This window comes from Cyprinus carpio, chromosome B12 (assembly GCF_018340385.1).
Source record: "Cyprinus carpio isolate SPL01 chromosome B12, ASM1834038v1, whole genome shotgun sequence".
NCBI lineage: Eukaryota > Metazoa > Chordata > Actinopteri > Cypriniformes > Cyprinidae > Cyprinus > Cyprinus carpio.
Window position 1 is genome coordinate 5,681,986 of NC_056608.1, and position 27,947 is coordinate 5,709,932.

The 27,947-nt window shown below is 37.2% G+C and overlaps 3 protein-coding genes across 3 annotated transcripts; 1 reads left to right on the forward strand and 2 right to left on the reverse strand.

The window, feature by feature from the left end:
- Window positions 1-748: 748 nt before the first annotated feature.
- On the reverse strand, window positions 749-6,596 carry LOC109099712 (ubiquitin-conjugating enzyme E2 D4-like). Its single transcript, XM_042735021.1, has 7 exons — window positions 6,417-6,596; window positions 3,911-3,974; window positions 3,795-3,826; window positions 3,316-3,393; window positions 3,130-3,235; window positions 2,944-3,037; window positions 749-1,247 (listed from the first exon to the last, which is right to left on the reverse strand). The coding sequence occupies exons 1-7, from the start codon at window positions 6,438-6,440 to the stop codon at window positions 1,202-1,204; spliced, it is 444 nt and encodes a 147-aa protein (XP_042590955.1). The 5' UTR covers window positions 6,441-6,596; the 3' UTR covers window positions 749-1,201.
- A 2,334-nt stretch (window positions 6,597-8,930) lies between these two features.
- Window positions 8,931-13,756, forward strand: LOC109085105 (transcription factor A, mitochondrial-like). The gene is made up of 7 exons (XM_019099749.2): window positions 8,931-9,157; window positions 9,475-9,602; window positions 9,684-9,754; window positions 10,501-10,650; window positions 11,497-11,592; window positions 12,330-12,386; window positions 13,079-13,756. Exons 1-7 carry the CDS (start codon window positions 9,075-9,077, stop codon window positions 13,301-13,303), a joined length of 810 nt encoding a protein of 269 aa, XP_018955294.1. The 5' UTR covers window positions 8,931-9,074; the 3' UTR covers window positions 13,304-13,756.
- LOC109085103 (DNA-directed RNA polymerase III subunit RPC4-like) lies at window positions 13,619-27,687 on the reverse strand. Its single transcript, XM_042735022.1, has 9 exons — window positions 27,626-27,687; window positions 27,106-27,274; window positions 26,457-26,503; window positions 26,072-26,220; window positions 25,153-25,277; window positions 24,951-25,053; window positions 24,579-24,844; window positions 15,550-15,702; window positions 13,619-14,389 (listed from the first exon to the last, which is right to left on the reverse strand). The coding sequence occupies exons 1-8, from the start codon at window positions 27,682-27,684 to the stop codon at window positions 15,586-15,588; spliced, it is 1,035 nt and encodes a 344-aa protein (XP_042590956.1). The 5' UTR covers window positions 27,685-27,687; the 3' UTR covers window positions 13,619-14,389; window positions 15,550-15,585.
- Between the last annotated feature and the right edge of the window lie 260 nt (window positions 27,688-27,947).

The following is a 27,947-nucleotide window of genomic DNA, read 5'->3' on the forward strand; positions in this document are numbered from 1 at the left end:
AAACGTCACAGAATATGTCGAGCTATTTATTATTATCATTAATATTATTCATGAAACGTCTACATTGGGAATCATTTCCGAAATGTGAAAAGATTAGGAGCAAAAACATGAACTCTAACAGTAATTTTATTTTTCTATGAATGGCAGGCTCGCCTCTAAACACTTCCGGGTAGTTGTTATCTACGGATACGATAAAAGTCTGTTTATGTTGCTGAACGTTCCGTTATTGTGACTAATGGGAACGCTGATAAAAACTAACTACTTCACAAACATCGAGATGGAAAATGTTTTACATAATGATATGATTTGTGTTCTCAGACTACTGAGTAATTAAGAAAATCCCTCAGGCATAATTTGTGTAATCCTAATGGGAATATCGTTGTAATTATGGATATATCAGGAACTGTTTACAAACAACAGTCAGATATATAGCTAAATATTACTTCAGCACCTAAGGGATTTATAAATTAGCCTCTTATTAAGTCTTTTGTTTGCGGTTTATGTTCCAATGGACACAGAAAATGTTTCAGAAAGCAACAGAACAAATGAAAAGTCTTTGATTAGGAAGGAATTAGCTAAATTAATTTTGCAAGACTGCATCGGATCTAGTGGAAATCAAGGCTTTTTTTTTTTTTTTGAAGTGATGGCAACTTATACTCAAAGCCGGTTTAACAAAGCTAATAAAAAAAAAAAAAAACTTGTGTACTATTATGAGCAAATGCAAATTAACATATGAGAAACACAGATGCACGCTTTTAAACAAATTTTAATGCAAAATAAAAAAGAAAAATATAGATTCAGTATAGTTGCTCTTAACTATACAATAAAAATATCTAAAAGTAAATGTAATCAACTGAATGAGAGATACAATAAAACTGTTTTCAATTTCTGAATTGCCCTTGTGTAGGGTAACTGTAGTTGTATATAATCATGCCAATCTTAAATAGGATTCATGAAACAAGAAAACAAAGTGCCCAACACCACTGCGGGGAATGACCAAATTGCACAAAACCAATAAAAAGCTTGATGTCTTTTTGTGCAGCGCACAGCCCCCTTCAAAATACTAGTTCAGCTATCATTATTGGTCATTTCAGATGGTAAATGTTAACAGTACAATGTGTTTAATAATATAACCTAATCTTACTTTTAGATGCTAGAATTTACAGTGATTTGTGACTTAAAAAAATTGTCCATTAAGTCTTCACATTGCATACTTCTGGGTCCATTCTCTTGCTAGTCTGTTGTACCTGGTACAAGAAAATCAAAAATTAATAAGTTCATAAACAGACTAGTTTGTCTTACCAGATATTCCAATCTAATGTAACACATATGGTCTATGTTACTCAAACTCGTGATGTTCCAAACCTGTTTAAATGTACACAAAGGGTGAATTCCTGAAGAATAACCCAGTGATTCTTGTCAATATAATGAAAGTGAAAATACTGTAGTCAGTGCAATAAATTAAAGTCCTCTGAAGTCATATGACAGCTTTGTGTATGAATAAACCACAATCTGAGCAACTGTTTAATAAAAATCTTGATATCCGGCCTAGCACTGCTTCATGCATTCATAAGCACAGTAGCGACATCCATGTGTAAACAGGTGTGTACTTCGCATTGGATCTTTACAATAAATCGAAGAATCAAGTTCACAAAACTGGTCTGTATTCATTCATCTGATTCACAAATCGACTCAATGGGTGCTACTCCATTCTCAAATAGGTGCTTCCTCGTTTCTTCACTCTTCCATCCTTCAGCCCATGACCTGGAAATCGATCTAAGTCGGCCATCTTGAAGGACATGTTGCACCAGGAGTAGGAAAGGAACTAGGAGTAAGGAATATTCCAGCCTGACACTCGTATAAATTCTCCAACCCTTCACATTAGTCTCAATTTTGATTCACGTTTCACCTTTGCAATACATTTCACATACACTCAAGTAACATGTAGGCCTAAAAACATGCCTTTGAATCGCACATTAAATTTCCATTCATTTGAATTGGACGGTTTTAAAACAAATGTAAAGTAATGCATATCCATCATCAAACAGACAAGAAACAGGTAAGACTTTTGGAACAGTACTTATAAACTAAATGTGATTAAATACACAGTGATATATAAATGTATCATCAATAAATCCAATTTGTTCCACAGCTAGCCGTATTTAAAATATGTTCATACTTTTCAAATGAATAAATTAGTTTTTACAATGATTTATGTTGATTCTAAGCAATCAGCATCAATACATTCTGAAATGATCATTTTTTGATTTAGATATTTGATCCTATGCCATTTTTTTGGAGTGCAGTTTCTTAGCCATTTAATTTATGCATGACTGACAAACTTGCACCACATTAAGTTTATTAGCTTGTTAAAACTGTGTAATCGAAATATATAAATCTTACATTTAGGCTTAAACATTTTCTGAGTGAATTTCAACATCTTGTTTTATTATGAATTTCTTAAAAAAAAAAAACCAACCCTCAAAATCATAAGGGTTTCCTTGAGTGCAGTGGGTGATGCTTTAAATGAAAGTGATGATTAAATGATCAGGAATATTCCAAAATACAAATAATTTCTTTTGATTCCTCTATCCTCATTTTTCGTTGCATCCTTTCCTCACATTCTAGCTGGGAGGAGCTACGGTGCAAAGAAATGAAACGAGGATGCACAGTTTAATAAGAAGCACCCAATGACCTGAACACACTGGAGGAGAATATTATCAGTGAACAACAACTTAAATGTTGGTCTTTTACACACAGAGCTACTGCATGATTTCAGGAGACTTGAAATACAGCACACAAATATTCAGCACTTGACTTGAGCACATTTGCGGTGCTTTATTATCCCTTTGATACATGTTTTCATTATCGTATGAGTTTGGAACAACACGAGGGAAACAAATTAGGACTTTTTTTTTTTTTGTTTTTAAACATTATACTTACTTTTCTTTGTCTGATTTGTAGATGTGTGCTATGTCTGGGACTAAGGGGTCATCAGGATTTGGATCACAAAGCAAAGAACATATGGACAATAGAACTGAAAAAGAGATCACAATCATGAAATCATAGGCAAACTGGGTTTTAGAAATTGTATAGTTCAACTAATAAAGAATAAAGATTAAAAAGTACCTTTTGAAACTGTTAGAGCTGGAGACCACTGCGACCTCAGGATGTCCAGGCAAATACTTCCATTACTGTTAATGTTGGGATGGTAGATTTTTGTTGTAAACGCAACCTGTTAAATTGATATGGGTGTCAAAATGCCATTTTAGGACAACAAGGCAAGTACACAGAGGTGGAGTGTAGCAACACTACCTTTGGTGGCTTAAAGGGGTAGTCTGTTGGAAAGTGAATTGTGAGAAAGAAGACCCCTCCTTGGTATGGACTGTCACTCTGCAAATCAAAGGAAATGACACTAGAAATTAGCAACTGTGTAGGTGTATTAAAATAGGTTACATCCATCTCAGATCGGCCTTTAACAAAAGATGCTGTTGCTTAGTAACAAATATGCATAAGTAAAGTCACAAGAGAAGTTAAGATAGAAACATATAAGAACGCAGCGGTCAGTTTCACTGATTTGTTTGCAATCTATCCGACACATGCAGTCACAGAAAAAAGAAAAAAAAAAAACACTATTATATACTGTATTTATTTTAGTATGTTCAATGCTGGGAAAGTTTGACAACTGTGGCCGGTTTTCTCTCTAAATTATCCTTAAAACTGACTTCACAGGTTCACATTCAGCATGTATTATTTAGCGAATCAAACTGCTAAAGGCTGAGTTAAGTACTTACAGGTCCCATTATTGTTGCCTGCCAATGAAACACTAAAAATAAAAGAAGAGGCTTATTGAAATTTGTGTTAGATGTTATTATGTAAAGCAACTCAAAAAGACTGACAGTACACTTACAGTCATCACCAACCGGTCCAGCAGAGCACTGGGCAGGAGGGTCCCTCTGCAAGTCTTGAAGCTCCTGAAATTAGGATGACATTCTTACTCCACAATTATGTTTCTTAATATATTTAGATAGCTATTCTAATGTTAAGTGGCATATGTGGAAAAACAATTTTTCTAATTTCAGTTTTCAACTAATTTCAATCCTCAAGGCCATTTTAGAAAGAAAAAAAAAAGAAAAGAAAAAAAAAAAACCTTCAAAAGACTTCCGGTGTCAAGATGGCTGTTAGTGTGTGTATGAAGTTCACACATGTGTCTTAGCAGAGAAATCAGAGCTATGGGTGTAGCTCATTAAAATAAAAGCCACCTGGCTTGATATTTTGTTGTGTAATAAACTTACATTCATACATTAAGTGACATCCATATGATCACAGGGCTCTAAATTGTCAACATTGAAAGTGCTTTAACAAATTATATAATTTAGTTTATTGACATCATAAAGCCTACAGTATCATATTTCATGAGAATTTCCAAGGCATCTAAACTATCAACATGAACAAAACTTTTGTAACAAAATCTACTATGTGCATTCTGTGACTACTGATTTTTATTTTATTTTGATTATTATTTTGCTGTAAAATCTTTAATGATTTTAATGAAGTAACCCTATCTTGTTGTATTCTAACTGGACTGAAGCATCTTAGGTTTGCGTGGTTATTTATTCATCAGAAAAAAAAAGGTAAAAATGTATCAAATGTGATGCATCAGGCTTTTAAGGAATATTTATTTGTTCATGGGTCAGAGAGACAAGATGTCCCATTTTGGTGTCTGCTTCTAATTTAATTTAGAAAACTGATTTTAAATACATAAAAAGCATATTAAATGCAACTAAAAAGTCTACTTTATTGTTTCAAATAACTTTTATGAAAATGTCAAAATATGGGTGAAATAATGGTCCATCTTCATTCCGTCTAACATATATATTTATGGGAAAATACTTTAAAAAAAACATACTTATTCAATAAAAGAAAAAGTTATCTTACAACATTATTATATTTTACATTATTTAATATGCCTTGCTGACAAATTGGTAAAACCTTGTGGTTTGAAGGAAAGTGGCAAAGATTGGTAAAGATTTAAAATTTTAATTAATTATTTTTTGGGGACTGCACTGTGATCCTTAAAGTTGTTTAATGTCATCTAACAATGATTCTTGTTCTAAATATGCCTGACAATATTTTTTTTTTTTGGTATACAAACTATTATTACAATGAATGACATTTTTGTGGGTGTCTTCTGTAAATCATGCTAAAAATAATAATAATAATAATAAAAAATAATATATATAATTACAGGATACATTTTAATGCACAGGGGGAAAAACAACCACAAAAGTATTAAACTGTTATTGATTTGATGCTTGAAAGCCCTTTTCATCTTTTACACACACACATATAAACTGATTATGTGCCTTCTGGCAAGGATTTAATATATATTTGTAACAAAATATATCGTTACATAATTGTTACTCTTAACATAAGCCCACTTTAATAGACGTAGACAAACTGATTATGTGCCTTCTGGCAAGGATTTTGGGACTTAATTAAAAGGGTGTTTAACAACACTGCCGTAGTGTTGCGAAACAAAAACTGTCAAAATGACAAAGTGATGGCGTTACGCTGGAACTTCAGAGAATCAGGTTGTGTAGCTTTGAGTCAAACACACAACACAACAAACACAATAGCGCCTACCGGCCGTATTCAGATAAACTACACCAAATCAACTGTAGCCAAAGTCCCTCGAAATGTCACATCAGCTGTGAGGTTTAACAAAGCACACAAAAGTGGCTTGTGAACGTGGATGAATCCACACAAAGTTTGGCCTCGTTTAGTGTGTCTGCTGCCGAAGCTGGAGCAGGTTTGTTGTCTTTGTTCAGTTCTGGGCCTTCTCGAACACGGTTCAATAAACCACATGACAGGTTTATTATTCAAATAATATATATTTTCAGTTCGCTTTCACGGTGAAGTGTTGAATAAACTACGCGTTCTGATGTTACCAATTAACGTTCCTCATTTACTCAATGTTTTTTTTTTTTACACGTATAACGTTAAATGTGTTTGTGTGCTAGCAATTATACATTACGGTGGTTGACTGACAACCTTGACGGGTCGTTTTAAGTTCTGGTTTACCAGCTTTATTAACAATCAAGGCTATTCTACATTTATTTACATTAGCTCAAGCAGACAGTAAACAAACAGTGAAAATCGTCATGACTGAGCGAAGAAACACTGCTAGCTAGCTGTTTTATGCTAACGTTACATTCCGTCGACATATTAGATCTATATTAATCAGAAACAGCTTGACTTGAGTCACAGTACCAACACCAAACAAAAATGAATAACATATTATTGGTAATTAACATAAATGCTATTTTATACCCGATATTCCCTATAAACAACGCTAGCAGTTTAAAAATTAAAAAACTTGGCTAATGTTGGTTATGTACGCACAAAGGTCTTACCTTCTGTATTCTCTTTAATGCCATGCTGCTTTACTGTGTGTACCGCCCCAGATTTACAAGATTATATTATGTGTCCGATATTATTGCTACGAAACAGCTCAGCAATACTGTGTTTCCCTGAGTAAAAAACGAACGTGAGCGGCGAGAAAGAGAGACAGCTGTAGCACAGCTAGCTGACACTTCCGGTGCGGAGCTAGGAAAAAAATAATAAAACAAAATAAAAGTCATTATGTATCTTTGCAAGCGCATTGCCAGTTCTATTAGCAGATATAGAGAATAAGGGAACGCAAACACATACATACAGGAAACGAAAAGGTAAAGGTGCAACAACATCAACAATAATAATAATAATAATAATAATAATAATAATAATAATAAACCTATATAATAAAAGAAATGTATTTGGCACTGAACCAAATTTAACGATGACATGATAATCCGTCAGACCTGAAACAACAAACTGGATGCTAACCAATCAGGTTTCAGGAGTGGCCATTCAACTGTGACTGCGCTACTGTCTGTGTGCTACTGTCCGGAAGCCGTGTGGATTGCAAAAACTGATTCCAAATCATCAGTTCTTATTCTGCTGGATCTCTATGCTGCTTTTGATGCTGTCAATCATCAGATCCTCCCGTCCGCCCTCTCATCACTGGGCATCACAGGGATTCCACTTCGCTGGTTTGAATCCTATCTCACTGGTAGGTCTTTCAGGGTGGCTTGGGGAGGGCAGGTATCCAAAGCAAATCAACTGGTCACTGGGGTTCCTCAGGGATCAGTTCTTGGACCCCTCCTCTTTTCCATATACACTACATCTCTGGGTCCCATTATACAGGCACATGGCTTCTCCTACCATTGCTATGCTAATGACACACAGCTCTATCTCTCATTTCAACCAGATGATCCAGCGGTAGCTGCACGTATCTCAGGCTGCCTGGCAGACATCTCGGCATGGATGAAAGAACATCACCTACAGCTCAACCTGACAAAGACTGAGCTACTTGTCTTTCCTGCCACTCCAACTCTACAGCATGATTTCACCATTCAGCTAAGTTCTTCTACAATTACCCCATCAGCTTCGGTCAGAAATCTTGGTGGAATCTTTGATGACCAGCTGACCTTCAAAGAACACATTGCGAAGACTGCTTGATCTTGCAGGTTTGCATTGCACAACATCAGAAAGATCAGACCCTTTCTAACGGAGCATGCTGCACAACTTCTTGACCACGTCCTTGTCATTTCTAGGCTGGACTACTGCAATGCTCTTCTGGCTGGACATTCATCAAGCACAATCAAACCTCTACAAATGATTCAGAATGTAGCGGCACGACTGGTCTTCAACGAGCCCAAAAGTGGCCATATTACACCTCTCTTTATCTTCTTGCACTGGCTACTGGTTGTGGCTCGCATCAAGTTCAAGACATTGATGCTTGCATATAGAACAGCCACAGGCTCAGCACCCGCCTACTTCCACTCACTATTACGAATCTACATCCCCTCCAGAAGTCTGAGATCCACTAGTGAGCATCGCCTTGTGGTACCATCACAGAGAGGCTCAAAATCACTTTCCAGAACATTCTCTTTCACCATTCCTGGCTGGTCCCTGAATCCCTGACAATTTTCAGGCAACAGCTGTAAACTCATCTTTTTCAACACTACTTGACTTCATCCTAAATTTAAAACAAAAAAACAAAAAAAAAAAACATGTACTTATTTGAAAAATGCCTGTATTATGAGCACTTCCTGTGTCTGTTTGCCTCTTTAAGAAGAATCGCTTTATGTATTCCCCAATTGTAGGTCGTTTTGGATAAAATGTCTCCAAAATGACTAAATGTAAATGTCAATGTAAATAAGCTTTAAAATAACCAATTGCATTCCACAGTGGTTTAAAGTTTTTTTTTTTTTGTCTGTTTTTTGTATTTTTTATGTGAAATCTTTATTTTTATTAAGTATTAATGTAAGAATAACTTACATAATGTTAATAATATTTTAGTTTCATTGCTGGACTGAAGCAACTTAAATTTACTTTATTATGTATCTACTTTTTTATGAAGAAAAATCATATTAAAATGCAAGTATCAAATATGACACACCAGGCTTACGATGAATGTTTGTTTGTACATCTCTCAATCATCATTGCATTATAAACAATTAAATTATATTTAAACTATATGCAACTGATATATATGCATTTTATGTAAATAGCCCAATACTGTTATAAAAATCTTATTGATCTATCAGAATTACTTACTTTTTGGCCACCTAAATAACAGCAGCAGCATATTTTGCCTCAGTATGGGTCGGTTTTTCTTTGACTTGTATTTGGTTATATGTCAGGCTTCAAAGGGTTAAAGCGTTTATGTACACGCTTTACCAAATATATCTGAAAAGCAAAATAATATAGCGCTTACCGCAAAAAAAATAAATAAACGAATATAAATAAATTGGTAAATCTTGCTATTTCCCAAATGTTCTTTAAGTACAGGTACTTCTTTGAAATTTTAAACGAATAATGCTCCCATAATGCACTTCGCCTAGACGGTAGATGGAATGGCGCCTTTACCATAACAATCATTTCAAGACAGCTATTGTGTGTCTTGTTCTCACTGTGCATATTAAATATTTAATTCATTTTATCGGGAAGATCACAGCCCGTGTATAATGCCTCCGTTCAGTTTGATGTCACTCGGTGCTAATCTTTTAGTAAAGTCTTTGGGTTTGTTCTCGAGTGCATCTGTTGTGAGGTGAGCATGCTTCAAGTTTAAGGTTATTGATGCGTGACTTGTTTATTAGTTAATGTATCATATCTAACGAATTTTATTTTAGCAACATATTTAAATGCAGCTCAATAAAGACAGCTATACATTCATATTTTCACATTATATCAGCCATATGGTAAGTTAATTTTAAGATAATTAGTGACAACGCTGCACTAGCTCAGTAGCTAAAGTTAGAATTTAACTTTTTTGTAAGGTGTAAAAAAAGGTGTTTTTTTTAACGAATAATTATTCTGTAACATCCCTGACAATTTTTGTACAGTGACAGTTTTTTGCAATGGTAGGTGTTCATGTGTAGCTCCAGTGTTAAAGAGTTTTAGCACCACAACCGGGGGTCCACCTAAGAGACCCCTGACAGCATACATGACATATGTGAAAGAGATGCACCCCACCATCAGCAGACAAAATCCAGGTATCCTTAAGTCGCAAGGCTACCTTGCATTTCTATTTTAAACATTTTGCAACAAGATAATGAACAAACTGTTTTGTTCAGGAATCAAAAATGTGGATATTGTCCGAAAGTTAGCACAGCAGTGGAAAACTCTGACTCCTGAACAGAAGCAGGTAAATTCTTGCATCATGTATATGTGTTTTAGTGTATTTTGAGTAAATGCTGTGTGCAATTTTTAGCCTAAATAAAATGTGTACATCATTACTGTACATTGTGTGTATGTGTGTGTATGTATATATATATGCACACACATATATATATACACACACATATATATATATATATATATATATATATATATATATATATATATACACATATATACACATTAATACATGCATCCATCCAGAGAGCAATATAAGGTTGCTGTGAACAACAGACTGCTGCTTTTGCGATAGAAAAACATCATTCAATCAATATTTATAGGGAATTTTTACCTAGGGCAGTGTATTGACAGATTTCACAGATCTAGTTATTTAAATTTGGTTAGATATATCATCTAAAGAAAGTGTACATTTTTCTAAAGGAAACAATCTGACACAACTAATACTGTAAACTACACAGGGAACTCACTCAGTTGGTACTTTTATATTAGTTTAAAATTATTAGATTTAATTGCTATTTATTTTTAGATATTACACTTGTATAACTGTTGTATACAGTTATTTAAATTGTACACATGGTTTTTATATCATGTTTTTAATTATATAATTTTATTTTTTTTTATTTTATTTTATTTTTAGGTTGACTATTCCTTCACTGTTATATGGGCCACCCTGCACTTTAGTTATTGCTGTTGACATTGGCCATTGGAAAATTCCTCAGTCATCCACTAATTTGAGCTTTATCACTTGTGCAGACATTTCAGGATGCATCTTCAGCATCCAGGGAGCAATATAAGCTTGCTCTGGAGAAATACAAAGCCCAGCTGACTCCTGCACAAACTGCTGCTCTTGCAGTAGAAAAACGACAAAAAGTGGCCAAAAGAAAAGCAATTAGGAGAAAGAAGGTGAGTTTTGCCTTCCATTAAAGGGATACTCCACCTCAAAATGAAAATTTTGTCATTAATCACTTACCCCCATGTCGGTCCAAACCCGTAAAAGCTCCATAAGTCTTCAGAACACAATTTAAGATATTTTGGATGAAAACGGGGAGGCCTGTGACTGTCCCGTAGACAGCCAAATAAATAAAAGTGTCAAGGTCCAGAAAAGGTATGAAAGTCGTCATCAGAATACTCCATCTGCCATCAGACGTGCAATCTGGGTTATATGAAGTGACGAGAATACTTTTTGTTATTGAAGAAAACAAAAATAATGACTTTTATTCAACAATTACTTTGTCATCAGTCTCTTCTGTGTCTCTCCATATCACCGTATGCTGCGTATGCTCTTCTGTATCATCAGTGCCGCAAGAATGCGCTGGTTTCTTTCAAATCAAAGCTAAATACATGTAGAAACAGCACACCCTTGTGGCATTCCCGTCGCTTCATATAACCCAGATTGGACGTCTGATGGCAGATGGAGTATTCTGACAACGACTTTCATACCTTTTCTGGACCTTGACACTGTTAATTACTTGGCAGTTTATGGGACAGTCACAGGCCTCACGGTTTTTATCCAAAATATCTTAAATTGTGTTCTTAAGATGAACAGAGCTTTTACGCGTTTGAAACGACATGGGGGTAAGTGATTATTGACAAGATTTTCATTTTGGGGTGGAGTATCCCTTTAAGTAACTACTATACTAACCCACCAATGAGACACTTTACACGGACTAAATATTATTTTATTTCTTCTTCAGAAATGAAGTATTTTGATTACCTTCATAGTAAAGGAATATTGTACTTCACTTTTAGGAGCTGAACAGTCTTGGCAAGCCCAAACGTCCAAGGAGTGCATTCAACATCTTTATGTCAGAGCACTTTGAGGAGGCAAAAGGAACTAATATGCAGGTGAAAATGGACTTTAGTTCGTCATATTCAAGATTCAGACTTTATACAGTACGCAAACATTTCTGCATCTAAAATAAAGCTAACTCTGCTTACTTCAAATATTTGGGGTCAGTAAGAAAATTTGTCTCTTATCCTCATCAGGGCTGCATTTGTTTAATAACATATCACAATATTACACACAAAAATGATTACAATAAAAAAAGTCTATGTTAATGTATTTTGAATGTAATTTATCCTGTGATGGCAAAGCTGAATTTTCTGCATCATTTCTCCAGTTTTCAGTGTTACGTGATCCCTGGGAAATTATTCCAATATATGCTGATTTGCTGCTGAAGAAACATTTCCTAACTGCTTCGTATTCTTTTGGAAACCGTGATACTTTTTTCAAGATTCTTTGATGAATTGAAAGTTCAAAAGAACAGCATTTCTTCTGTTTATTGAATCCTTTGTAACATAAATATCTTTTAAAAATTCAGTTTAGTGCACCCTTGCTGAATGAAATGGTTAAATCATTTGAAAACAATCTTACTGACCCCAAGCCATTAAACTGTAGTGTATTTTGTATAAATTATTTGTATCTGGTGTAATAATGTATTTGAAGTTCACAGTTTAACCAAAGATATTATAGACCATTAAAACTTAAAAACATTTGTGTAATATGCAATTGAAGTATTTAACACAATATTAATTGGTTGCAACAAGTGGGTTGAATGTAATTTATTTTTTATTTTTTCCAGACGAAGATGAAGTCTCTGAGAGACGACTGGGAGCGTTTCAGTGCAACACAGAAACAAGTGAGTTTTGCTTTAAGCATCAAAAGTAGCTCACACTACGGCTCTGTTCCATTATCTTGTGAGCTGCCTGCTGTCTTCAAAGACACCTCATAAACTGGCTGATTTCAAAACACTACGAGCAGTATCTCTGTGAATCATATAAATAGCACTTACAATTAGTTATGCCATGGTGAGGAAATTTTCCACCAATAAATAAACTTGTGACAATGTCAATATTGCCGATTATACCTCATATTTTACAAGAAAATATTTGTTTGTGATGCTCAGGATTGCATCATAGGATTTAACAGTAGGTCTTAACATCTTTCCCTTTCTTTCAACACAATGAATACTTGAAAATGGTGGGTTCATTATTATTCTTAATAAAAAACACGTCATATAGACAAATATTTATTTGAGTAGCGACTACATTCATTTCATCATTTTATTAGATTGTGTTCATGTACTAATTCATTCCCTCAATTTTGATTGAACAACAATCACTTTAAGATGGTCACGATTTAATAAACTGAACAAACTGTTTGGTGTTTGTCAAGTAATGTCAATCGTGTATGGCCGAACACCACTACCGGGGCAATTCTACTCTGTTATCTTATAAATATAAAACAATACAACATTATAAAGCAATTGAAAGCTTGCTATGTTTTGCAGCAGATCCATTATCTGACTTGTGTCACTTCTCCATTTTTTAGATGTACATTCAGCTGGCAGAGGATGACGAAGTCCGTTACAAGAACGAAATCAAATCGTGGGAGGAGCACATGATAGAGATTGGAAGGGAAGACCTTGTTCGGAGAAAGGAGAGGAGAGCCATCAAAGCCAAAACCACTAAAGACATAAAGAAGAAATCCAAAGTAGGAGTGCTAAAGGCAAAAGCACCAAAAAAGAAGACTGGAACAGCAGTGAAAAAGACTTAAGAGCACCAAGAAGAGAAATGATGTATGTGACTCTGTTAGAACGTGTTGTAAAAAGGCCAGTACCGTCCTCAAAAAAAAAAAAAAAAAAAAAAAGCCTGTGCTTTCCGTTACTAGAGCTGTATTTCTAGTGCTCAAAGCATGAAGGTTTTAAAACTGTGAAGAGTCCTTCATGACATCTCATCTTTTCAATAAATCCCTTTTTGCTGGTCTCATCTATTCACTGTATCATGTAAACAATAGTTTAGGTCCTGATTATGACTGCTTTTATAGTACTTGTATTGCTTTTAAGCTACTCCAGAACTCAATGTTTCTTGGCTGGCTATGAAACGTAAGACTGACATCAGTTTCCATTTGCTTAGAATGAGTTTGTGTATCATGCTTTAAAAGAGGATGCCATGTTTTGTATAATGTCTTTACTTACAAAATAAACATTAAGATTTTCTATAAAAGCAACAGGAGCTATTTACAAAAGAATGCTATACAACTTCATCAAAACGTTTAAAATTTCATCAGTGTGCTAAGGTTAGGGATATAGTACACCCCAAAGTGAAAAATTAGTCATTTACTCGTCCTCACACTCCAAACCTGTATGACTTTCTTCATCCTGTATAAAACAAATTATGATATTTTAAAGAATGTCTGAGCTGCTCTTTTCCTCAATCACCAAATGGGCAAATGTACATCTAATTACATTATATTGAGAGAAAACGTCTTGAAGATTTTTCAAAATTTCTCTTAGAACATGAAAAGTGAGTAAATGACAATTTTCATTTTTAGGTGAACTATCCCTTTAAATACAAATCAAGTGGCCTCAGGTTTAGGCTGAATATTATCCTATAATGCAATTGTCAACTCAGGGCATGAAACCTCACATTTTTTACATTTAAGAACAGTTATTTACAACATAGTTTTAAATATTCTAGTGGGATAAAATCAGGACTTTGAAGCCGAGCTGGGATCAGATGGCAGTTTGGCTTCTTGCAGCAAAGTCTCAAAATCAGGTGAACACACCAGTTTGTGTGTGATGTTTCCAAGCACAGTCATGTCTCCGGTCAGGCCCTCCGACATCCGCACACAGACTAGTTGCTACAGATACAAAAATGATTAAATCCCATGAAACATACTTGTAAATGAGATCTACAGTCCATTTGTTTCTTCATCGGAATAGATTTAGAAAAATTTATCTTAACGTCACTTGCTCACCAAAGGATCCTCTGCAAGTGAATGGGTGCCGTCAAGATGCAGTCAGTCCAAACAGCTGATAGAAATATCACAATAATCCAAAAGTCCAGTCCATCAATTAATGTCTTGTGAAGTGAAAAGCTGCATGTTTGTAAAAATAAAACACATCATTAAGACATTTTAACTGTCACTTCTGGCCAAAATAAAAATGAAAAAAAAAAAAAAAAAAATGGATTTATTACAAACAGTTTTCCACTTCACAATATATTTATGGACTGGAGTGGTGTGAATTGCTTGTGGATTATTGTGATGTTTTTATCAGCTTTTGGACTCTAAATCTGACGGCACCCATTCACTGCAGAAATTGGTGAGCAAATGATGCAATGCTAAATGTCCCCAAATGTGTTCTGATACAGATAATAGCTCATCTACATCTTGGATGTTCTGACGGTGTGTACATTTTCAACAAATTTTCAATTTTGGGTGAACTATTACTTAATGACAAATAAAACAAATCCAGTTAACTTCAATATTGGGCTGAACCAGAATGCTACCATAAAGCCCAAATCCCTCTGACTGACTTTCTTCCATAAAACACAAAATGGGTTTTATAATTACACTGTTTAAAAAGGCTGCAAAAACAACAAAATGCATCATAAAAGTGGTCCATATGACCACTTGTGTTATAAAGTTGTATGACAACCTTTATGATATATGCTTTTTGACATTTTGGAGATTGGCAGGCACAGTTGTCATTTATTTTATTATATGTTAAAGTTGAAAAAAGGAGAGAAAAAAAATAGCAATCAAATAATCTTATAAACATACTGAAACTAGATGAAAAATGATAAGAGAAGAATAAAAGACTATTTACAAATTATTTGCATTATGATTCCACTTTCCATTATGATTTTTTAAATTAATATAAACTTGTCATACAGTTATTTTTGGTTGTCTGTTTTTTATTCTGATATGAATTTATTCTGATATGTTTGCACAACTGATACTTTTATTTTTCATTTTGCTACACTGCATCTTTTAAAAATGCGAATGTGTTAACTCACCTGTAGGAAAGAGAAGGCCGCTCCCTCTGAGACATCTTATGTAACATTTCCCATGACCAGCTGAACTTTACCAGACTTTCTAATTTGCAGTTTTCCAATCAGACCCTCTGAGAAGTCTGACAGCACAGGTACAGCGGCTTTATCAGGCTGATCCTTAAGAATGATATCACAGCATTAAAATCCTTCAGAGGACACTGTAGATGATATGAAATGTTTATAAACAAATGTGGTTGGCTTTCAAATGCTCATTTCATGAGGAAATAAACTCATTGATCTTTTTAAATAAGACTACTATAAAATCATACTATACAATTCAGCAGCAAAAACAACTTGTGAAATGTACAGTAGCAAAAAAAAATAATAATAATGAAAAGTAAAATATACACCCTTAAGGTCTTTGCACACAGTAAAAAAAATACTGTAAAATAAATACGTCGTCACGTTGTGTCAATTATGTTTACACATTGCCTCCGAAACTTTCATCCGTCATAAAAAAAATTCAGATCAGGTTTGATTTTCTGCGTTTTCGCATCTTTAGCAAGCATTTTGATAGGAAAGGATGACGAATATGAAAAAACATACGAAAATTTTGGACTTGGGATTACACGACAACGATGTAGTCAAAAATGGAAAAGTTGTTCCCTTGTGTTTTTAAAAAGTTTCACGTATACACGACAACATTTTCAAAACGATACCTGTAGGGAAGTGACGATTATATGATGTATATGATGCATCTCCACTGTTGGTTGTTGTAGGAAAGTCTTTTCCTTTAGTTTCAATTTCATATTTTACCACTAGAGGGTGCGTATGTTTCATTTTACTGATACCTATACACCTTCCCTTTAAGACACTGAGCTATATACACCACGCGTGCTGGGTCACGGTGAGCAACCGAACTTTAAAGTTGTGTGCGTTCATGCGGAAAAGTAAGTTTATTTTGCGTTCTCTAGCGGAAACATGAATGTTAATAATGTTGATGTTATTGTGTTGATGATACACTAATCTTGTAAGCGTATATTCGCACAATATTGGGTTATTTGTTAATCTATGTTGGGAAACTAACATGCTAGTATCACAGACCCATGCTGTAATGTGTTGTTGTTATTTTAACATATAAATCTTGATCTGTTAGCTATTTTGAGATCGTTTTTATATGCTGCGCTATCATGGTTGTATATTTGTCAGTAAATTTAAGACCATTGATGATTGTTTATCTATTTCTGTTCAGAATGGAAGTGTTTAGCATCTGAAGTAAGTTAATAGAAAGACTGTAATATTCTTTATAACTAATTTCCACAATTTTCCTTTATTTCAGACCACACACACACACTCATACAAACCCCAATACCTTTTGCCTGTATACCTTCAAACTCACCAATGTGGCCTGTATAAACCCAACTCATTAAAGCTTTCTTGGATGTGACTCTCTGAGCCCTTTACTCTCTTACCGGAGTCGTCAGTTTTCAAAGGTCTATCAGAACAATCCAGAGGTTCCACCTCTACAAATGGTCCTTCGAGCCGGATGGTAGTAACCTTGAAGACAACATGCAGTCAGAGAATGAGATCACCAACCCAGTTGTGCGGCCTCGTACTCAGCGGGAGAGACATCCACCAGCCTACTTAAGTGATTATGATGTTGGGTATGAACCAAGACACATTCCAGTTTCCAGTGCAGATGCCAGCAGTATGATGCCAGTGGCTACCATTCCAGCTGCACAATCAGACGAAGTGCCCGTGCCTTGCAAAACACCTTCAGCACCTTCATCTGCAAGTTCACGTCACAGCCAATCCAGAACAAAGACCAGCAGAAGTGGCAGATCCAGCCGGACCAACAGTTTCACAACTGACAGAGTTACAGGCAGCTATTGTAGAAGGAAAACTGAAGAGCATGGAGCTTGCAGAGATGCAGAGACAGATGGTGGAGGAGGGCAAAGCTGAAGAGCAGTGTGAGTTCCTGGATCAACAAGCACGCTTAGCACTATATGAGAGAGAAGATTTACTCAGAGAGCAGCAAAGGAGAAGTCGTCAGCTAGATGAAGAGGCTCGTGCAGCACATAAGACCAAAGAACTGATCACCAAACAGCTCGAAAGGCAGCGCCGCATTAAGCAGAAAGAGATGGAGCTGGAGAAAGCCCGTCTCATTGCATCACTTCTTCGAGAATCAGAGACTGAAAATGCAGCAACTGTTCCACAAACCAGAAGTGAACTTGACTCAGGGCAGGTACAGACTGATATACTTCGTTCACAGAAGGTAGAGGTTGCTCACCACACACCACATCAGTTATCTGATAATACACAGCACTCTACACCTTACATACATCAGAGTGATCCTGTGACTACTAAGCCCACAATTTCACATTCTGTTCCTGAGCACATTACATCTCTCTGTACATCCAAACCATTACATGCAGAACCTGTAACTGTTGTTCCTTCTCCTATCTATCCTGTAGCATCGCCAAGTGTGTTCCCCCAACTGGTAAAATTGCCTACTGCAGATGTTTACCCTCCTACAACAATGCAGCCATCCTTGTCTTTTGATAGACAAACCTATAGTCTAGGTCAGTCAGGTGCCAACCTTACATTTTCAGCTAAACCAAATATGTCTCAAGATTCAGCAGGGACCAGCTATGCCCAGCAACCTACCTTTTTTTAGTCCCAGCAGACACTCAACCTCATTCTCCAACAGGTCAATTTCAACAACCTGTTAGGCAACTACAGTTTAGCCCACACCCATTATTAGCGCCTACTGTTCCGTGTGTACAGCCACAGCCACAAACCCCGGTAAATATGATGGACATGTTGATTGCCAGCTCATATGGTATACCCAAACCAGCTCTGCCTAAATTTGATCGTGGTAAGGAGTCTGACTTTGCCCTACTCAAAATGGCACTAGATAGTCTCCTTGGCGGCCATGCTCATCTTACAGAGCAGTTCAAATATCAATTGCTGCTAGACAGATTAAAGCTACCAAGTGCCTACAAATTAGCACAAGCCTACATGCATGACCCCACTCCATACACAATGGCATTGCAAGCCCTCCAAGACAAATATGGGCAACCCCGTCAACTTGTACAGAGTGAACTTGGAGCTATATTGAACTCTCCACCAGTCAGAGTAGGGGATGCTGAAGCATTTGATGACTTTGCGCTCTCAGTACATGGTCTTGTGGGCATGCTTCGTTCTTTGGAGGGTGAGAATGGTTACGAACTGAAATGTGGCTCACACGTAGACAGACTTTTAGCCAAACTGCCTGCCAGCTACCGTGATGGCTTTGTTGAACATTGTCTAAGTCGTGGTATACTTATCACTGGAACAGACAAAACATACACTCTTCTGGACCTATCAGCATGGCTTCAGCTAAAATCACAGGCAAAGCGTATCTCCAGCAGAGCTGTTGACATGTTTCAAGAGCAGATGAAGCCTCAGAGGAAAGGGAAGAGAAGTCCGAGTCAGTCATCATCATCTGTGTACTACAACACCAGTAGTAGTCCAGATAAATCACCCCTTACCTCTCCGTCTCACTGTACCTTACCGCCAAAGCTGAGAGACAAGTTTAAACCTTATTGTCCATATTGTGACACGCGAGAGCACTATCTCAGTTTATGTTCAAAATTCAAGTCACTGACAACTACCCAGATCGCAGAGTGGCTTAAAGGCAAAAGCTGCTACCGCTGTGGACGTAATCACAAACCTGAGGCTTGTACCCTCAAGAAACCCTGTAAAATATGTCAAAAGCAGCATCTTACAGTGCTACATGATGTAAACATACAGGAGCCCAACAAGATTCTTATGGTTAGTACCTCTCCAGACACCATTTATCTTGATTGTCCCAACCGTCCTCAACAGGTCATGTTAAAGGTGGTCAAAGTACTTTTGCATAATGCCGAACACTCACTTGAGGCATATGCTTTGCTGGATGATGGTTCTGAGCGGACTATCCTCCTTTCTACCGCTGCACATTATCTCAAGCTACAGAAAGAACCAGAAACACTCTCTCTAAGAACTATACGACATGAGGTTGTTCACCTGAAAGGGGCATCTGTGTCTTTCGAAATTTCCCCAGCTGACAACCCAAAACATAGATACAAGATCAATCATGCATTCACTGCTGATGACCTGGGCCTTTCCGAGCATAGTTACCCAGTGAAAGTACTGATGAAGAAGTACAGGTGTAAGAAGTACAGGCACCTACAGGGACAGCCTGTTCGTGTTGGCCCTTCGGGGGGACCTGTACTACTAGTTGGTTCCGACTTTCCACATTTGCTTATCCCTACTCAGCCTGTTCGTGTTGGCCCTTCGGGGGGACCTGTGGCAATATGTACTTCCCTTGGTTGGACACTCCAAGGTCCTGCCAGTGTGATTCATCTTCCTTTTGATGAGCAGCAGTGTTTTTTTACTGCAGTTGGACCTACCAACTTTGATCTTCAGGGGCATGTGGAGAAACTGTGGCAAATTGACACTTTGCCCTATATCAGTGAGAAAGCAGCTACCCGATCCAAGCTTGATCAGCAAGCACTTTAGTTGCTTGAGCAGCGCACTGTAAGGTTGAATATAAATGGCATAAAGAGATATGCCACACCACTCCTCAGACGGAAGGACAGTCCTTGTCTAAAAGCACCCAAATCCGCTTGTCTTTCACTGCTTCGAAGTACAGAGCGAAAAATCGTAAATGACACCGAACAAGCCATGACATATTGTCAAGAGATCCAGAAGCTGGAAACTGCAGGCTATGTAAAGAGATTGACACCTGAGATTGTAGATTCCTCAACTGAGACATGGTACCTCCCTCATCACTTAGTCCACCACAATAACAAAGCAAGGCTTGTCTTCAATTGCTCATATCAGTACAATGGACAAGCGCTGAATGATCAACTTATTCCTGGTCCCATCCTGGGTCCTTCCCTTCTTGGTGTTCTACTCCGGTTTCGTGAGCACATGGTGGCTATCAGTGGAGACATTAAAGCAATGTTCCACCAGATCAGACTTTTGCCAGAAGATCGCTCACTGTTACGCTTCCTCTGGAGGGACATGAAGAGGGACGAAGAGCCAAGTGTCTTTGAATGGCAGGTTCTCCCGTTTGGGACTACCTGCAGTCCTTGTTGTGCCACATATGCACTACAAAGACATGTGAAAGACAACAGTGAAGGCTACGAAGATGTTCAAAGGTCTGTAGAACAGGCATTCTACGTTGATAACTGTTTGCAGAGTCTTGACTCCCCAGAGAAGGCCCGTAACCTTATCGACAGGATGCGCGAGCATTTGTCTTCTGGTGGGTTTGAAATCCGCCAGTGGGCCAGTAATGTACCTGCTGTAGTACAACACCTTCCAGTGGAAGCCAGAGCAGCCAGTACTGAATTGTGGCTTCCTGAGCATAGTTCGGACCCACAAGAGCCAGCTTTAGGTCTCCGTTGGAATTGTCTCACTGACCACCTTGGATATCAACATCGTCATGTTGACTACTCTAAACCCACACTACGAAACGTGTATAAAGTACTGGCCACACAGTATGACCCACTGGGTTATCTTATACCCTTTACAACCAAAGCGAAAATACTGATTCAAGATCTCTGGAAACTCAAGATCGGTTGGGATGACATCATCCACCCGGAAAATCTGTTATTACAGTGGCAAGCCTGGGAAGCCGAACTGGCCAACTTGCACACTGTTGAGATACCAAGAGCATACATACCACCATGCGCTGATACAGTGGGCACACAGAGAACCATCCATATTTTCTGTGATGCCTCTGAACGGGCATACGGATCGGTCGCTTACCTTCACACTCAAGATAAGCAAAACCAGATCCATGTAGCCTTTGTGATGGCAAGGTCCAGAGTGGCTCCCCGCAAACAGATATCAATGCCCCGTTTGGAGCTTTGTGCAGCTCTCACAGGAGCGCAGCTGGCAAAGTTGCTCAGTAAAGAGTTGTTTATCCCTGCAAGTGATATTATCCTATGGACCAATTCAACGACAGTCCTGAGCTGGCTGAGATCAGAATCCTGTCGCTAAAAAGTCTTCGTAGGGACGCGCATCCCTGAAATCCAGGACATGACTTTGGGGTCAAATTGGCGATACGTCAACACCACCGATAACCCAGCGGATGACCTGACTAGGGGGAAGACTTTGTTAGAGTTGAACAAATCTGAGCGCTGGAGTCAAGGTCCACAGTTCCTCCATCAACATCCTAACACCTGGCCGTCACTGCCTGAATTCGCAGCTCCTGACGACTGTGATGAGCTGAAAAAACTATTATTCTGTGGAAATGCATGTCTTGTTAAGTCTCAATCTGACATCTCCAATATTAAGAGTTGGAAAGAACTGTTGAAGGCTACTCACCAGTCCCTTCACGGGGCGGCTGCTATCATGACTGCAGCAGATGCCATAGCAGCTGAACTACATCTATTAAGACAAGCTCAGAGGGACAGCTTCCCAGAAGAGGTTGCTGCGCTGACCAAGGGTAAATCCATATCTGCCCAGAGTTGTCTTGCTTCACTTTCCGCTGAATATGATCAGACACTTGACTTAATTCGAGTTGGGGGACGACTCCGCCGAGCTGAGGGCCTAGATCCAGACACAATACATCCCATAATATTAGACCCTAAACATCAGATTACAATGCTCTTAATCAAAGAATATGACAACCAGCTTCTTCATCCAGGTCCAGAACGGGTCTTAGGTGAGATCAGACGCAAGTACTGGATCCTGCGTGGCAGAGAATCCATCAAGAAACATCAGTACAATTGTGAGACTTGTCAAAAATGGAGAGCAAGTCCTGTAATTCCGAAGATGGCAGACTTGCCCCCCTCACGACTAAGACTGTACAAACCACCTTTCTGGTCCACTGGTATAGATTGTTTTGGCCCTTTCATTATTAAGATAGGCAGACGCACAGAGAAGCGCTGGGGCATCATATTCAAATGTATGACAACAAGTTGCATACATCTTGATCTTTTGGAGAACATGGACACGGATGCCTTCCTGATGGCATTAAGACGATTTATATCACGTCGTGGTAAGCCATATGAGATACTGGCTGATAGAGGCACAAACTTCAGAGGAGGAGCCACTGAAGTCCAGGAAGTCTTTGCATTGTTACAAGGTCCACTTAAAGAACATCTAACCAGCCAGGAAATTGCTTTCCAGTTTAACCCTCCACATGCTCTACACTTTGGAGGAAACTGGGAGCGAGAGATACGGTCTGTGAAAAGTGCTCTTCAGGTAGTCTTGGGCAATCAAACAGTGACTGAAGCAGTCTTGCGTACAGTGCTGATAGAGGTTGAGGGAATCCTCAACTCTAAGCCACTCGGCTATGTTTCATCAGATGTTGCAGACCCGGACCCTGTCACACCGAATCTGTTACTGATGGGTCGTCGGGATGCCTCACTCCCACAAGCCATCTACTCATCTAGTGATTTGTTAGGAAGAAGACGGTGGCGACACAGCCAAATTCTAGCCCATCACTTCTGGGTAAACTTTATCCGACATTACTTACCAAGCCTACAGCCCCGCCAAAAATGGCAAAAGGACACTGCCAATCTGAGTACTGGACAGATCATCATGATAGTTGATCCACAGTTGCCCCGAGCTTTGTGGCCTATTGGCAGAGTGGCTAAAACATTTGCAGGAGTAGATAATCGCATACGTACTGCAGAAGTGCAAGTTAAAGGGCGCACTTATCTACAGCCTGTTGCCCGGTTAGTTAAGTTGCCATCGTGGGAGGATGAGGAAGGAAATAGTAACTGACACTGAGACTTTCCTAACTAATTACAAATTAAAATACTAAATTTGGGGGCGGCAATGTAGGAAAGTCTTTTCCTTTAGTTTCAATTTCATATTTTACCACTAGAGGGTGCGTATGTTTCATTTTACTGATACCTATACACCTTCCCTTTAAGACACTGAGCTATATACACCACGCGTGCTGGGTCACGGTGAGCAACCGAACTTTAAAGTTGTGTGCGTTCATGCGGAAAAGTAAGTTTATTTTGCGTTCTCTAGCGGAAACATGAATGTTAATAATGTTGATGTTATTGTGTTGATGATACACTAATCTTGTAAGTGTATATTCGCACAATATTGGTTCATTTGTTAATCTATGTTGGGAAACTAACATGCTAGTATCACAGACCCATGCTGTAATGTGTTGTTGTTATTTTAACATATAAATCTTGATCTGTTAGTTATTTTGAGATCGTTTTTATATGCTGCGCTATCATGGTTGTATATTTGTCAGTAAATTTAAGACCATTTGATGATTGTTTATCTATTTCTGTTCAGAATGGAAGTGTTTAGCATCTGAAGTAAGTTAATAGAAAGACTGTAATATTCTTTATAACTAATTTCCACAATTTTCCTTTATTTCAGACCACACACACACTCATACAAACCCCAATACCTTTTGCCTGTATACCTTCAAACTCACCAATGTGGCCTGTATAAACCCAACTCATTAAAGCTTTCTTGGATGTGACTCTCTGAGCCCTTTACTCTCTTACCGGAGTCGTCAGTTTTCAAAGGTCTATCAGAACAATCCAGAGGTTCCACCTCTACAGTTGTAATATTGGTGAAGTAAATCTACACTTTGCTGATGAAGCGTTAGCAAACTCTTGAGCAGCAACAGCGGTACCATGTACTCCGCCATTGTTGTCTATGTTTGTTCGCACTTGCCTTTAAAATCGACATGTACTGCACATGTCTACATACCTAACACGTACTACACACGCGCATGATGTCACCGTTTTCAATGATTCCCATATTGGGTGTTTACATGGAAACGATAACGGTGGCATTTTCAAAAACTTGCACTTTGAAACCCGTTTTCAAAAATAAGCATTTTCAGTCCCCAAAACGCCGTTGTCATGTAAACGAACAGTCAAAACGCATAAAAAGTTTCCAGTTTTTGGCTGAAAACGTTGTCATGTAAGGTGTGGAAGGACCTTTAGGGTAAAAAAAAAGAAATATATATCATATGTATCACAATACAGTAAATACATAATATTTTTAAGGTATTGTATGGAATATAAACTTACCAGAGTTTTCATTTGTGTTGAGCGCTTATCTTGGGTCTTGCCTTCCTTTCTGGGTTTCTCTGGGCTCGAGGTTTTAGGTTGACCAGGTATGGTATCAGGAAGTTGAATAAACAGTAGTTCTTCCTTATCCAAAACACTCAGCTGTTGGAACAGTTCTCCTACCGTTGGCTGCTGCGGACATGCAGACGTGCCCCTCACTGGCACAGGAGATTTCTGCTCAGCTTTGGCTGATTTAAGTGCATTATCAGATGCTGTCTCTTCTTTAACTGCAAAAATGCCTTGGATTTTGTTACTTGTTTAATGTAAACAGAACAAAAACTAGCAGCAAAACAAGCTAAATAAAAATTGCTGTTAGCATAAACTGTAACTTACATGAACTAGCTGCATCTGTTGACAGGAAGCTGCATGACTGATAGAGTGGAAGTCTGATTGGTCTTTGCTTGGGATCATTTTTTAATCCAGGATCATCCAAAAACTGCTCAATTAAACCAGGAAAAAGCATTAAAATGCTACTGATTAACTCTCAAGACTTCATGAAGTTTTCGTCAAATGATAAAGGGTCATTGAGACGTACATCATCTCGTTGGAGTTTTTGTAAAATTTCATTATCTTCATCCTCTGCGTTGTTCTTTTCCTTTTTAATGCATTTTGTGACGAGTGCAGGATCACAATCACTCAGGTTAGAGCCGCTCCAGTTACCTGCGAGATCAAAAACAGGCCCACGAATGATGACTTGATGAATTTTGATTTGATATTTAATATTCATTGTACCACCATGAGTCAGCAGTAAGTGCCAATTTATTTATTTGTATAGCACTTTTCACGATACACATATCTTCATGCTTTATGGTTTCATTTGGCAAACTAGGGCTGGGTGATATGTTTTTACATTGTACTTATATTTTAAAAATCCCACTTTATATTAAGTGGCCTTAACTACTATGTACTAACATTTTAATTAATAATTTGGTAATATATTTATATTATGTAAATACATGCTTTTACATTATACTTATATTTTTAAAATACCTGCATGTTATCACATCTGTAATTAATTTCTGTAATTACATTTATAATTACTCTGTTGACCCATCCCTTTCACCTTAACCCACACTTAAACCTACCCATACCACCAAACCTGTCCATAACCTTACCCATATCCCACCTCAATAGAAGCAAAAATGTTTTGCAATACAAAAATGAACAAAATAAGTACATTGTACTTGTTTTTTGATATAAGTACATAGTAGTTAAGGCCACTTAATATAAAATGTAAAAAAAATTAGTGCTGTGAAACTATTAATCGTGATTAATCGCATCCAAAATTTTAGGTTTTTGTTTACATAATATATGTGTGTATACTGTGTGTATTTAATATGTATATATAAATACAAACACATGCATGTATATATTTAAGAAAAATATGTTATTTTTATATATTAAATACAATATAATAATGTCAAATCACTTCGTGCTTTAAAAATGTGCTTTACCGAGCTTCCTGTATGTGTCTGCTGGACCCTGCTCAAAGATGGAGTGAGACTGAATGGTCTGAGGTTTTTCTCGTCGCCGTCTCTCTCTTTGTCTGTCTTCCCTCTCTCTTCTCTCTTTCTTTGGTGCAGTGTGCATCTCCTCCTGTAACCTCCAGAAAACAAGGGATATATATGACAAAGCCACCTAGTTGTATTTTTTTTTTCAGATAAGAGCTGAAGATGCGTTAGTCTGAAATTAATCTCTGGTATTTAAACTTTATGAGAAAAAGGGTTTGAATTATTTATTATGTTTCAGTGAGCTGATTAAAAAATGTGTTTGTATCTTTAATTAAAAATGTTAATGGAATGTGAATGTGGTGTTTAGGATGAGGTATAAAATACTTACTCATCTTTAGTTTTGCGAACAGAGTGAACATTTGGTATAAAGGTTTTCTGTAAGGGGAAAAATAATAAAGTGAATATGCAAAATTTAAACGATATTATTGCATAGCTCTATATATAAAGTTGGATATATAAGTATACACTGTGTAACCATACATCGATGGAAAGCTTATTTATTCAGCCTTCAGATGATGCATAAATCTCAATTTTGAAAAAATTACTCTTATTACTGGTTTTGTGGTCCAGGGTCACGTAGAGCAAATTCCAACTGCTTGATTGTTTGTATTTTCACAAAAACTACTGTATATTACCGTTAAGCTCTCTATTAAAATGTATAAATATATACAACTTTATTTGTGTTCATACAGTAAAACACTACTATACAGAATTATATATACTGCTTGGTTGTTTATATTATAACAACATGTTAGCTATTATTATCATTGTCAGACAGCTATCGCTATATAAAATTGGATAAGTATAGGCCTATGTTATACTAGTGTAAACATTACAATAAAATCTATATTATTTTCTATAAAGCTGCTTTAGAAACACAAGTATTGTGAAAATAATACTGACTTGACTTCTAATATCTTTGGTGTTTTAAATAAAGCTGAGAGCATTTGATATTGAACTACTGACGAAAGTGCAACCTTTTTATATCCACCCAGGGTCAGATCTCTGGAGCGCAGAGAGGTCAGTCTGCCTGGTGGGGGTGGATTCAGTGATATTCGGCCTGGCAGTGCTCTACCCAGAGCAAAAGGGGGTCTGAGAGTGGCAGATGAGCTCGCTTCTGCATCTCCATCTCCATGTTCACACATCCTGCCAAAATCCAGAAACACTAAATGAGAACACCGACTCTAATCAATTGCCAACCAAGACATTTGTTTGGGGCATCTTACGCGATTTCTCAGACTGATACAACGGCAAAAAGAGCCTCGGAGAGTTATGCTTGTTAAAACAGACGCTCGCGCTCACTGAGATGACAGTTCAAGAAGCGCGCGCCTCCATTTTGTTAGCAACTTAAGCTATCAAAACAAACACTTTAATACCAGTTTATGCCGTTTGCACCATCGGATCTGGAAATGCGTGGAGTGATGTTGGAAATACAGCTGTCTTAAATACATATAACTGAAATAACTGACCGTACGTACCTGAAATTGGTGTAAACACCTTAAGTCTTTTCTGTTAAACTCCTCCAGCTGACAGCTACATCCTTGCAGAAGCATCATGGGTCACGTGATCCGGATTTACCAAAAAAGTCTCAAAAGGAATTTATATTATATTATATTATATTATATTATATTATATTATATACTGTTGTTATTTTCTTATCGTTATTTAATTATTTATTTTAATGCATATAAAAAATACAAATATGTTATTAGTCTATATTTATCTAATATGGTCTTATATTGTGTCATAATTTTCTTACTATTAAACTGTAAACTATTTTATAACTACTATATTATGTATATTATATTACATATTTAAA

Excerpts from the sequence above, each read along its gene's own strand:
- LOC109099712 (XM_042735021.1), bottom strand. The coding sequence starts at position 6,440 with ATGGCATTAAAGAGAATACAGAAG. Across the intron at positions 3,394-3,794 it reads AGGCAACAATAATGGGACCT|AGTGACAGTCCATACCAAGG; the intron begins GTAAGTACTTAA and ends TTTGATTTGCAG. Across the intron at positions 3,038-3,129 it reads AGCTCTAACAGTTTCAAAAG|TTCTATTGTCCATATGTTCT; the intron begins GTACTTTTTAAT and ends TCTCTTTTTCAG.
- LOC109085105 (XM_019099749.2), top strand. The coding sequence starts at position 9,075 with ATGCCTCCGTTCAGTTTGATGTCACTCGGTGCTAATCTTTTAGTAAAG. Across the intron at positions 9,158-9,474 it reads TCGAGTGCATCTGTTGTGAG|GTGTTCATGTGTAGCTCCAG; the intron begins GTGAGCATGCTT and ends TTGCAATGGTAG. Across the intron at positions 9,603-9,683 it reads CATCAGCAGACAAAATCCAG|GAATCAAAAATGTGGATATT; the intron begins GTATCCTTAAGT and ends TGTTTTGTTCAG.
- LOC109085103 (XM_042735022.1), bottom strand. The coding sequence starts at position 27,684 with ATGATGCTTCTGCAAGGATGTAGCTGTCAGCTGGAGGAGTTTAACAGA. Across the intron at positions 26,221-26,456 it reads GTTCGCAAAACTAAAGATGA|GTTACAGGAGGAGATGCACA; the intron begins GTAAGTATTTTA and ends TGTTTTCTGGAG. Across the intron at positions 15,703-24,578 it reads CAACACAAATGAAAACTCTG|GATCAGCCTGATAAAGCCGC; the intron begins GTAAGTTTATAT and ends ATCATTCTTAAG.